The 13,212-nt window shown below is 40.6% G+C and overlaps 1 protein-coding gene across 1 annotated transcript; it reads left to right on the top strand.

The window, feature by feature from the left end:
* Nucleotides 1-2,361: 2,361 nt before the first annotated feature.
* On the top strand, nucleotides 2,362-12,793 carry MEPE (matrix extracellular phosphoglycoprotein; the record flags this gene model as incomplete). The annotated part of the gene is made up of 4 exons (XM_081111579.1): nucleotides 2,362-2,415; nucleotides 7,639-7,692; nucleotides 8,646-8,738; nucleotides 11,324-12,793. The coding sequence occupies 4 exons, from the start codon at nucleotides 2,362-2,364 to the stop codon at nucleotides 12,791-12,793; spliced, it is 1,671 nt and encodes a 556-aa protein (XP_080967705.1).
* Nucleotides 12,794-13,212: the final 419 nt, after the last annotated feature.

The following is a 13,212-nucleotide window of genomic DNA, read 5'->3' as shown; positions in this document are numbered from 1 at the left end:
GCTAAGTGAGCCCATGCTGATTGGCCATTGGGAACTCTAACAAACTTTAAATTTCAGCAAAATGCCAGAAACTGCTAATCCTGAAGAAGAAGCCAGGTATTCTGAAGCTACAGGATACCAGGTAATTTGGCTTTCATGATGGCTTTACAATACAATTGTTTACATTTTCAGGATGCATGCCAACCAGGTAGAGAGATGACTTTTGAAACTAAATGCAAATTGAAGGTATTCTCTATTGAGCACAACTGTGCAATACTTAGTGCTTTGTCTTATATTACCAAGCTCTAGAAACTAATAGCTAAAACTGATGGCAATTTCTTCTTTGAGTTAACTGTCAGCATTATCAAGATCCACAATAACTCAAAGACTCTAATAGTGCCTCCCCCTTCACTTATAAATCAGGATAAAGATAATGTGATCTTATTCATACTTTCCAACCTCGTCTGTGCTGGTATCATCTGGACTGATATTTCTCAGCATTAAGTCGTTTAATAAGTGACTTGTATTGTCCTGATCTGTAAAATGCTTGGATGGCTACATTACAGATAGAAATAAGGTTCTTAAAATTATATTAATTTTGAAGAGAATAGCCTAGAATTTTAGAATATATTTAATAGTTATATGTATTTCTTCAAATAAAAGGTGTTTTTAACCCTGAAATGTTTGAAGATTACAACATTATTTAGATGATTCTTTTCCCATTAAAAGTGCTTTCCCCCAAGTATTCTCAAAGAGTGGTATACATTGTTTCTTCTCATATTGGTTGTTATGTGTCTGTGTGGTACTTAGTAAAATACTTAATGTTTAGTAAAACCAACAGATTAGTAACTCAATGCCACGGTGACTTTTATCTCCAATCTAATGGCCACTTGAGTTAGTTTTCAGCGAACTAACTAGATCCTTTTAGTATATTTACCGAAGGATGAACATGTACCTTTATCCACAGCTAAATGACAATGTTTTTTTAAATTTATTGCTGACAGTATTACAGATGTTCCTCATTTCCTCCCTTTGCCCCCTTCTCCCAGGTCCCGCCCCAGCCCAAGCCTTCTCATACTACCGTCTGTGTCCATGGGTTATGCATATATGCATGTATGCTCTTTGGTTAATCACTTCCCAACCCCTCCCCCCACCTTTTTTACTGAGATTTGTCATTCTGGTCCATTAAATGTTAATGTTTTAAACATAATTTTGTTGAGCCCAATATCAAATATTATTTGGTTTTAAATAAACTACATATAGATTTCTCTATAATAAATGAAAGAATGAAAACATTCCAAGTGGCATAAAGTTTTGATTAAGAATCCTGGCTCTCTGGCTACATTGCCAGTTATTAATCCCAGTTCTGCCCCTTATGCTTGGGAATTCTGGGACAAGTTCCTTGACTTTCTGTGTCTATTTCCTAACATATAAAACAGGAATAGTAATGCCACCTAACTCATAGGGATATTATGGGGCTTTATTAATTGAATAAGTGTAAAATTTTTAGAATAATGCTTGGCTCATTTTAGTATTAATATATGATAGCTATCAATATAAATATCACATCGTTTGTTTCACTCTCCAGCCCATGGATGGATACTAGATCAGATTCATTGCTAATGAATATAAGAACATATATTGGGGAACCAGTCTGGTAGCAGACAAAATTATATTCCTCACCACGGAGCCTGCTACCCTGGCAAATCATTTAAAGAGTATGTTATAAGCTGCTATACTAAACTTAATGTTATTATGAATTATATAAGTAAATAAATTAAATGATCTCTCTCTAAAGACAAAAGGAAAAAGTTTAGGCTGACAATAGAGCAAATAAATAAGTCTATAAAATTCTTTTATATGAACTGACTTCATTGCCTTAGTAATATTGGACACCCCTAGCCGGTTTGGCTCAGTGGATAAAGCGTCAGCCTGCGGACCGAAGCGTCTTGGATTCGATTCTGGTCAAGGGCGTGTACCTTGGTTGCAGGCTCTGGTTGGAGCTCATGCAGGAAGCAGCCAATCGATGTGCTTCTCTCACATCAATATTTCTCTCTGCCTTTCCCTCTCTCTTCCACTTTGTAAAAATCAATGGAAAAATACCCTCAGGTGAGGATTAAAAAATAAAAATTAAAAAAAATAATATTGGACAATTTTCATTTTCACATGGAATAAGTAGACATATGAAAGCACTTTCATTAAAGTATCCACACATGGGTATAAGTAAATTATACCTAGTTTGTTGTTTTTTAATTAAAAAAGGACTTCTAGGAGAAGGGTGTTTGAATATGCTTTTGTATTATATTACTTCTTAGAACTGCAGTTTGTAATTGACAATGCTTTAAGGTAAAATATATTGTCTTTTTACAGAGATTCTCAAAGATGCAAATTGTCTGCTTGGGACTGCTTCTATCCCATCTGACCTGGGCAGCACCAGTAAGCATTTCCCATTTTAGTTACGCGTCATAAAACCTATTGCTCTTTTTACCTATTTTTCTCTTAAGCAATGTCTTTTCAAGTTAGTAACTCTTACCCAGTTCAGTGATAATGAAGCAAAAAGAAAGCATCCAGCACTAGACACCAAAGCCTCCCCCAAGGAGGCCTTTAATGAACAAGTGCTGAATTTCAGCACGTCCACACACTGCCTTTTAGGAAACACCAAAAAGAGTACTTTTGAGAAAAGCAAGAGCCAGCCACAGTGTTTCAAATCACCTAACACTAATGAGAAAAGGCTCAGAGACCCAAATTATAACATGTCAAAAGAACTTTTCAATATCTTACTAAAAATAGAAAAAAAATGACTTGAATATTTTAAGGCTAAACAGCTAGATTTTGTAAATATATGGCAACACAAAAGGAGCAGAGCTTTCCTGTAATTCTCTAACACCTCAACACTGTGAGATCCTGGTCATGATTTCCTCTTCACCAGTGAGGCTAAAGATGGGAGGGAGTGCCCCATGTTTACCCCAAATCAAGCTCCAATTTCCTTTGTGTCTCTTTTCCCCTCTGATTCACCCAGATGAGTCCTCAGGATGTGACTAAATTATCTTGTGAAAATGCTGAGCGTTACCGATATTTTCTGCAATGCAGACACGGTGCCAATTAGATAATGTCTGGAAAGCATCCGAACTTCCCAGAGTAACCTTTCCGTTGGAGAACCATGGAAACCAGCGGTCATTCTGTTACCAGAAGTCCTTAAGTATAGGTCCTGAGTGAGTGGGTGGCCAATTGGGTTACCCGCTGACAAGCATGAACCATGTCATCGGATGAGGACAGCAGAAGTTGAGAAAAGCTTGTCCCCTCTCAGCTGACAGCCTCCAGCAGACCTGTGGGGGCCGTGCTGCTTAAAATAGACATCTGCCAGGCCCAACCCACATGGCTCAGCTCAATCAGGGCCACCAGGCATGTGCTTAGGCATGATGGGGGTCAAGTGGGTCTTGCTGACCCAGCTCAATCCCACCAGCCCAGGATGAGTCTATTTTGAGCAGCACGGTCCGAGGAACAGCGGGAGTGGCACTCTCCAACCATTTTCCAGTAAATGTGCTGTTAACATCAATCCAGTGACCACTGGTCAAAAGCAGGTGCCAGAGTTCCTCCCCGGTGGGAGACAATGCCATCTCCATTGCACGGCTACATTCATGCACGGGAGAGCTGCCAAGTGGGTATCGGGGGAGAGGGGAGGGGTGCAAATTTCAAATGAAAGAGGATTTGCAAAGACATAGAAACAAAATTTGGAATTATAAATGGCTAAATGGCTAAATATGATATTTTCTCCCAGATATATAAGATTCTATTTGAGCATTTATCTAAATTAGTTAATAATAGTTTGGTGTTATCAGAAATTGGTATATATTGAGTCATTTACATATGTTTTGGAACTAGAATCCAGATTCAAATTGTAGGGGAGGAAAAAAAATGTTTTCTCGACTTTTCCAGGGTCCCTGGCAAGGTCTGAAAAATTAACTGACAAAGATATGTTAACAGGAGGAAAGCATACAAGTTTTATTGAATTTTTATATGTACTGGGAGCCTTTATAAGAGAATGAAGAACTGAAGAAGCGACTAGGGCAGGAAGCTTTTATTTTATCTTTTAGACAAAGAAACAATACATTTGTGAAGCATTGACAAGACAAAAAGGTTTGGACTATGGGTGGTCCAGCTAGGCCAGGGAGACCTTACTGTCCTCAAGTAAGAACATTGGGGTTAGTTTAACAAGGTTTGCTTGCACATTCCTCAGGTGTGGGTTCTGGATGGTAAAAGTCTCTTTGTAGTAAAAGGAGAATTTATTTTTTGCCTTTAGACAGAAGAGGAGGAACTTTTTCTCCTTACTACTTTTTAATTGCCTTCAGCTCAGAATAATTTTTTATGTCAAAGAGGTATATGTGGGAGTCATATTCTGGTTTCCTTCAAAAACAAAATTTAAAAATGGAAGAAAAGATTGATTATTGGGCCATGTAATTTAATTAATATTCATCAATTGCACTTGACTCTAACAACTTTGTGATAAGTTGCTCTGTTATAAGTTCAGGATTTATGATTGTGAACTACATTAAGGTACTCTATCCTATCAAGTATGTTTTTAATACATGCGCATGTGTTATGTTCTCTGAGACGATGCCAAATACCACAAACTGTCATTTCTTTTTAAAATTAGTATCTAATCATCTAAGTTTGATGCTTTCTCCTTCCTGGAGCCCCATTTCCAGATTTGTTTTCACTGTTTTGACATTTTTGGAGAAATGATGCAAAGATCTAAATGTAAATGCACAAGGTCACTTCAGAACCAACATAAAAAAGGCAATAAAAGATAAAATGATAAAAGACGCCTGAAAGCACTTAGTATGAAGTATAGGAACATTACCTCTTGTTATTAAATATGTTTTTTTTCCCATATATCAGGCCATTTAGAAATTTATTATTTTAACCCTGGGACTTTGAGGAAGAGGCTTTAGGTCAAAATATCTCCTTAACTTGCACTAGTGCGGCCAGCTGTGTAAGTGTAGGCCACTCTGCTTCTCTGCTTCCTTTCTCACAGGGATTATTATGGAAATCAGATGAGACTGTTTACAGGAAAGTAGTTTACAAACTGTATAGTGCCATATAAATATAAGGTGTCATCGACAATGTATTTTTTTCATACAAATTTGTGCTTTTATTTTTATGAGCAAGAGTTGTACTTTTATTTTCTATAATAGACAGATTTCTGAGAATAGAAGTATTGAGTAGAGGGACTGGTTTTTTTCCCTTAGATATTGCCATATTTTCTTCCCCAAGTGCTATACATCTTCATATTCTCACCACCAATATGTATCATACTACCCTTCCTTCTAGATCCCCATCCACTGAGTATAAAATTGTATTTCAATATTTATTTAATGTGTATTTCTCTGTCTTTTAAAAGTTGGATTATAATTGACATACGATATTATATTAGTTTCAGGTTTACAAAATAGTGATTCAATACTCTGATACATTATAAAATGATCACCACAAAAAAGACCGTCCCCATACAAAGTTATTACAATATTATTGCCTATGTTCCCTAGGCTGTACATGTCCCTGCCTTACTTTATAACTGGAAGTTTGTACCTCTTAATTCCCTTTACTTATATTGCCCGTCCCTCTACCTCCTCCCTTCTGGCAGCCACCAGTTTGTTCTCTGTATCTATAATTGGCTAACTTTTGTTGTTTCTAGAATGAAATGGCATGTCAATCAGATCTGCCTTATAGCTCAGCCAATAGAGCACTTTTACGAACATTCTGAGTTTATTTCTAAGATGATTTCGTCAGGCAGGGTTCAGTCAGGAAAGCAGAATTCATGACAGGGATTTCAGTAGGGAGGGTTCTATTTGGAGAACAGTACAAAGTACAGGATGAATAGAAAGGGCCAACCAAGGGTGATGGAGCAACATGAAGACTGCCTTGGGCTGGAGGAACAAGGAAGGACGTGGTGGCCCCAAAAGAGATGCATCCAATCCTAGAGATGCAGCCCAAATGGGGAGATCAGGGAAGAACATACCTTGGCTTCTCCTTCTACCCTTCAGTCTCAGGTGCGTCTCCCATCAGCCAAGCCCAGACTAGAGCCAGATGGCAAAGTAACTCAGAAAATGTCATGCGTAGGGATCATCACAGAGAGAGCAGAAGTACGGTATCTGAAAGCAAGCAGGGTACTGCTCATATCTTACTGCTGGGAAATACAGAATTCTAAGGCTTAGTCAGGTATAATACTCTCTTTCCCTTAAGGGTTTTCTCTCTTACACGACTGACACCACCATGATGCCCGTTTCCCCTTCAGCATACACAGTCAGACACAAACCAGTCCCACCCATTGGCTCCTCTGGCCACATCTGAGATAACAGGAATTTCAGAAATAAATAAGGAAATAAAAATACCAAGACTAAAAGAATTGGTATGCCCGTTGCTTCCATGGTGAGCTCGCTCCAGAATTCTCAGGTCTTCTTCTGCATGCTCTCCTGTGACACCTAAATTTTACCCCAAAAACTTGGAACAAGATCCCTGGGTCTATGTCTTTTTAATTTCTGGCCTTTCTCTTACTCCGCTCCACCCCCCACCCCCCAACCCCCGGTACCCTCAAGATATTTCGACACTTTCATGACAGATCAAGAGAAGTATTTTGTCCCAATCTGCAGGTTGCCCCGTTTTCCTTTCCCTGAAAGAAATATCTGCCCAGGTGACTGGCACGATAAAGTCCCATCCTCAGGTGTGGTACCTCCCCTTCCATGCAGGGCCGTGGCTTTACTCTTGCAGGATAACCAGCGGCAGCCTATCTGAACTCACAAAGCCATTACTGAATTTTTTTAAATGTATTTTTATTGGGAGAGGGAAAGAGAGAGAAATATCAATGATGAGAGAGAATCATTGATCGGCTGCCTCGTGCACACACACCCCACTGGGGATCGAGCCCACAATCAGGCATGTGCCCTGACCAGGAATCAAACCGTGACCTCCTGGTTCACTGGTCGGCAAACCGTGGCTCGTGAGCCACATGTGGCTCTTTGACCCCTTGAGTGTGGCTCTTCCACAAAATAACACATGCGGGCACGCACGTACAGTGTGATTGAAACTTCGTGGCCCATGCACAGAAGTCAGTTTTCAGCCTGGGCGAGTCTATTTTGAAGAAGTGGCGTTAGATGAAGTGGGGGTATGTTCGCTGAGGTCGACCCCTCAGATTGAGGACGTTTTTAGCAAAGGCCAGCTTAGGAGTACTCAATTAAGTTAATAACAATGTACCTACCTATATAGTTTAAGTTTAAAAAATTTGGCTCTCAAAAGAAATTTCAATCATTGTACTGTTGATATTTGGCTCTGTTGACTAATGAGTTTGCCGACCACTGTCCTGGTTCATAGGTTGATGCTCAGCCACTGAGCCACACTGGCTGGGCACCATTACTGAATTTATGCAACAGTGTCGTTCTGTAATGGCGATGGCATCATCTCCCTGTGGGGAAGGTGTGCGGGCACCCGCTTGTAGCACTGAGACAAATATTAATGTGCTGAGTGTACCCATCCTTTCTGGTCAGGATGATTTCCCACATCAAGTGGTACAACCCAGTGAGAGAAAAATAAAAGATTTGCTATTTGAAGACATGAATGAAAGAATGGATGTTTGGTGAAGTTTTATTTCTTGTTTCCTTTCAGACGGTTCAACCACAGGCTGAGAAAACTAGGCAAGACTGTGTGGAAGAACAGAGGGTAAACAGAGTTATTCTTCTCAAATAAATCCATTTCAGCTCTGTAAAGGAAAAAGTCAGTCAGAGGAAATGTTAACTGTCAGAAATAGTCTTGTGTACTTAGGGTGAAAGCACAAAATCATACACCATAACTTTGGCACTTTAATTCCGTCACAGTGTGTGACAGAAAAGAGAAAAGCATTCTAAATGGGAGATTTATCTTCAATATGATTTCTTCTTTCAGAGGGATAAGCTAGTAAAAATCCTGGGATATTGTTATTAGCGAACACCATTTTCCCACACGTGTACAGGAGAACAGAGCAATAAATGAGGGAGAAAACAAAGGAAAGAGCATGGCTGAGCCATAAGGGGAGTTCCGTTTACTTGGAGTGGGTTTCCGTCTGCATCCGGAAAGTTAAACAAGCCCCCTCCGCTTCTCAGGTCACCAAATTGCAGCTTACTCCTGCCTGCCAGGGCTTCTTCTGGCAGTCTCCGAAAATTCCCTTCCAAGAACTAACAATGTTCTGTTCTCTGTCTCCGTGGAAAATACAAAGGCAAAAACTGCAAATTTAAGAGCCTGGATTTTCATGCTGCGAGTTTTGCCAATTTGACATCAGACATGTATATTGTAAAATCTGCTTTTCTTCCAATCCCCTGCCCCCTCCCACCTGAAAATATTCCAAGTGCTCCATTTCCACTGAAATGTGGTCATCAAATTGATACACCAGGGAGAGAGGGCAGTTGATAGTCATCCTTAAGGAAAAAGGATTTAGAGACATGCAGAAAAGAAAGGAACAGGCTACCTGCAGGGACTGGTGGACACGCGCCCTCCTGTGGTTATAGGAAGAACTACCTTTGTGAGAGGCAGAATTACACTTTGCCCAAATTTTAAAATACCTGTACTATCAAAAAGAGAGCCAGGAAACTTCGTAGTCAGAGATAACCCCATCTTAATAGAATGTTGTATTTTTGTAGGTCACCTACAAGGGTCACCATGAGAAACATGGGTATTATATTTTCAAGTATGTTTACACATCACCTGGGAGGAAAAATCAAACGGACATAAAGGTAAGCTGAATTTCTGAGTGATGATCCTTATCAGGAGTCAAACTATGACGAATTCTAGGGGGACAGAGTTTGCTTTTCTCCTGCTCTGGGGTTTTGGTCTGCGGCCGGTGCCTTTGTCCTTCCCTCACACCCCAGGCTCCTCAGGCGGCTGTGCTGTGGGACTCGGTGTTCCAGAAATAGGTGGCCCACCCAGGCCCTGGCCCAAGCCTTGCCCACCTTCAGGACCTGTCGAGCCAGGTGTGGTACTGGTGGACCCCGGACACCCATGAAATTTTTTTTGGTTTATTGCTTCTGATTAATGCTTGGTGTTTTATGGGGAGGTTTTCTGGTACTATATGCTCTAACGGTGAGGATGAGAGGTCATTTGGGCCTAAAGAGTGACACCTTCTAATGTCCCTTAAATGCATTGCACAGAGGACACCATCTGTGTCAGGATGTTCAGAAGAGAAAGAATAAGGGCCTTGTCTCTGGAATGGAACAATAATTCTTTTCATTCAGTTCCTTCTTGTAAATTCATTGGCCAAGGAGCTGGATGCAGCTTAAAATGCCATCAGCAAAAAGGACTACTTACTTTTTCCCAAATCTGGCTTCATTTCCCATGGAAGTTGTAGTTTCCCTTCAGAATGTTGTTTTGTTCTGCTTGATATTCTGCAGATGCATCTCTAAGACTAACTTCCTGTTAAACTTACTTGTTGGAACACCTATGTATTGAGCACTTCCTACTGTGCCAGATGTTATGTGAAATGAAATGATTGAGAGAACTTAATTCTCTCTCTCCAGGACGTTAGAATTATAAAGGAAACAAATGGCACTTACAAAAATCATTAACCCCAGACAGAATGTGCAAAGTGCTACATAAGAGGTACTCAGAATAGTATGCTTCTGGGCTTGGATTAGAAAAAGATTAGTTCCTAGCTGGGTGTTCAGGGAAAAGTACATAATGGGAGTAGTTGAGCTGTGGAGGATGAGTAGGATTTGAGCAAGCAAGTGGCTGGGAGAGGCCATATCCACGAAAAGAATAGTATAAGTGAAGGTGCACAGATAGAAAAACAGAGCAGAGGAAAGCAGAGCAGCCAACTGACACAGAGATCATCGCACAGTCAACAGTGCAACCATCAGGCAATCAGTTAACACAAGCAAGTGCAAAAATAATTGAAAACCACGCAAAACAATTTAAAAGTTATTTTATGTTTTCACTCATAAAAGAACTCTGTTCAGTCTTTAGTAAAACGCACAGAATTCATTAGTAAATCTGCTACTGATTTAAAAGCAGTAAAAGCACTAAATGTAAAATAAAACTTCTCACTTCAGAATACAGAGAGAGGAAAGGTAAGAAGGAATTATTATAATCTAATGATTTTCTCATGCACCTGCTTAAACTCAAAAGAATAATTAGCAATAAGCAAACGAACTTGATTGCAAAGGGAAATATAAATGTCCATGTAAAACTTGCCAAGATTTAATGTCTTAAAATAAGTCAAATGTTTAAAATACTTCGTATTTGCCAGGGTGGCATGGCTTGGTGGTTGAGCTTTGATCTATGAACCAGGAGGTCACAGTTCAATTCCCAGTCAGGACATATGCCCAGGCTGTGGGCTCCATCCCCAGTGGGGGACGTGCAGTCGGCAGCCAATCAATGATTCTCTCAAATCATTGATGTTTTTATCTCTCTCTCCCTCTCCCTTCCTCTCCAAAATCAATAAAAATATATATTAAAAAATAAAATACTTCTTACTTAAAAACAACTCACTATAAAGTTTTTTCTAGTATATTTTTTCCTAATTGCAAACTCTTATTTTCAGAATATACCTGCCAAATAAAAGATTAGTGAATAATGATGTTATAACTCCTCAAATAAATCATTTCATATTAGCTCTTAAAATTTGGAACTTTTGTATATTGCATATTAGCCAGCTTCATAAGAATAGAGGGCATGTCCATAAGCCATTTTTATCTTGAGATTCAAGTGTGAGCTGATGTAACAATTTCCTCACTGCTTCTAACATTTATAAAGTACATGTATAAAACCAAGCAGTCCTTCAAGTAGAACAGTACTATATTTGAGGGAGGGGGGAGGGAGAGAGAGAAGAATATGAGAATAGGGGAGAGAAGTTTTAAAAATATGAGCTCTGTCACTTGCAATGACTCATTAGTCACAAGATGAAGACCACACTCTGTCTTCCTTCAAAATCAGGCCCTAATCATCTACATTTCCAAATTTATTTCTTATTCTCTTCTTTAGGATTTCTCAACTCTAAACTTATAGTGTTATTCACAGTATCTTTCAAATGGTTCCTGGTTCCAAACCTTTGAATATGCAAACTTATTCTTAAAATATTCTCACCACTTCCCTTCCATGTATCTGAACCTTGCCCATCCTTCAAACCTTGTTCATCCCTCTTTCTCCATAAAACCTGCGTTGGCCATTCCAGAATTAGCTCTACTAACAAACCTCTCTTGAGTTAATAGAATCTTTGTGTTAAGAATCTAGTTGTTTTTTTTAAATATATGTCTCCTAAGAATTATTTGATTTTTAAAAGTTAACATAAAATAATCACTTTATGTTAAAAATTACACTTTACCAGGAAGAAAGAAACAAAGACAATATCGCTCTTCACCTTTCTGGCAAGAGAAGAAATCAAGAGCCAGCACTTAAAGACAGCATTGCCAAAGAGAGAGAGAAAGACGTGTCCCTCCTTGGAGTTGATAACAATAACCAAATTAGTAAATCCCCAAATCTTTTTGAAAATAGACAGACAACAAATGAAGACTATAGTATTAGTCACAAAGATAACGCCCACAATGACCTACAGATGCCCATTTACCCCGCATCCACTGGGAATAACGGGTCTGAGGATGGAGAGGATGCTCTCAGCGGACTTCATGACCAAGAAGAATATGGAGCAGCTCTCACCAGAAATAATACACAACTTATAATGGCGCCAGGAGCTGTGATTGAGCCATTAGGGGACGAAAACAATGATATCAAACCCAGGAATGTTCCAAGCAAAATTCCAGCAAGTGCAAACCATGCTAAAACCCCCTCAAAAGGTAAGAAGAATCATCAAAGAGATCCGCAAGCTCCCAATATTCCAGCCAAAGGCAAAAGCACGCACCACATCCAATACAACACAGACTATCTAAAACAGTTCCCCACACTCAAAAAAATCCCCAGTGATTTCGAAGGCAGCGGTTATCCAGATCTTCAAGAGAGGGGGGACGGTATCCCTCCTTTCAGTGGAGATGGCCAGCCTTTTAAGGACGTTTCAGGTAAAGGAGAAGCTATGGGTCCTGACCTGGAGGGTGCAGATATTCAAACAGAGCTTTCCGGCCCGGGGGAAGCAGAGACGATTGACCCCGAAGCGGGAGGCCCGGGTTATAACGAAATCCCAGAGAGAGCAGAAGATGGCAGAAGTGCCATTGGAACCCGGGGCGAAACAGCACGAGAGGCCAACACCGCCGATGTCAGCCTCGTGGGGGGCAGCAACGACATCACAGGGAGCACCAATTTCAGGGAACTCCCTGGAAAAGAAGGAAACAGAGTGGATGCAGGCGGCCAAAATGCTCACCGAGGGAAAGTGGAGTTTCATTACCCTCATGTACCCCCAAAAGAGAAAAGACGAGAAGGCAGTCGCGACGTTGCTGAAAGTGCGAATTATAATGAAATCCCGAGAAATGGCAAAGCGGGGAGTAGGAAAGGCACGGAACATTCTAACAGGAACCAAGTGAGCGCGAGTGAAAAGCAAAGGTTTCCTCATAAGAGCAAAAGCCCAGGCCGGCTCATTCCCCATCAGGGCCTTGGCAATGACATTAAAAGTGAAATAGGTCCCCACAGTGACCCCAATAATGAGGGCACTGTACCCACACACAGTGGGAGAAATCAGCACGGACCCCACAGGCAGAACAGCTCCACCTGGGGTCAGGGTCTGCCGCGGAGAAGGGGCTCCTGGGCTCACAGAAAATCCCACCCCAGCAGGAGGGTGAGGCCCCCCAGAAAGCACGGCAGCAGTGACTCCTCTGACAGCGCCAGCTCCAGCGAGAGCGATGGGGACTAGGCCACTAGGAACTCCCAGCAGGATCAAGTTCAAATCCCCAGACACCCCCGACTTGACCAGACCTGAGCGTGAAGGAGGGCCACCCGGTAGCGGACTCGGTGAAGGTGAAGACTGGCGGGGCAGGGAGCGGAGGAAGTCTAGAAACGCAGCCTCTTGGGCAGAACTGTGGCTATGTTTATGGTCATGGTATGAAATTCTATCCAACGTTATGATGCTTTATGAAATTCTATTGAAAATCATGATGCTTTTTTAAGGGAAAAAAATCATTAAGGATTTATGGAATAGGTAGCATTTGAATAGGCATCATTTAAAAGTAGTTTGTGAATGTGAAGCCTCTCTTGCTGTTGCTCTGCAGATAGGAAAACAAACAGTATCTCTCATATCGTAATCTGTAATAAATGATCAATAAGAAAAGTCTG

Source organism: Myotis nattereri (genome assembly GCF_964212035.1).
Source record: "Myotis nattereri genome assembly, chromosome: 1".
In the NCBI taxonomy this organism is placed as follows: Eukaryota; Metazoa; Chordata; class Mammalia; order Chiroptera; family Vespertilionidae; genus Myotis; species Myotis nattereri.
Note: the sequence above shows the minus strand (reverse complement) of the source record. Positions and strands in the feature narration are given on the sequence as shown.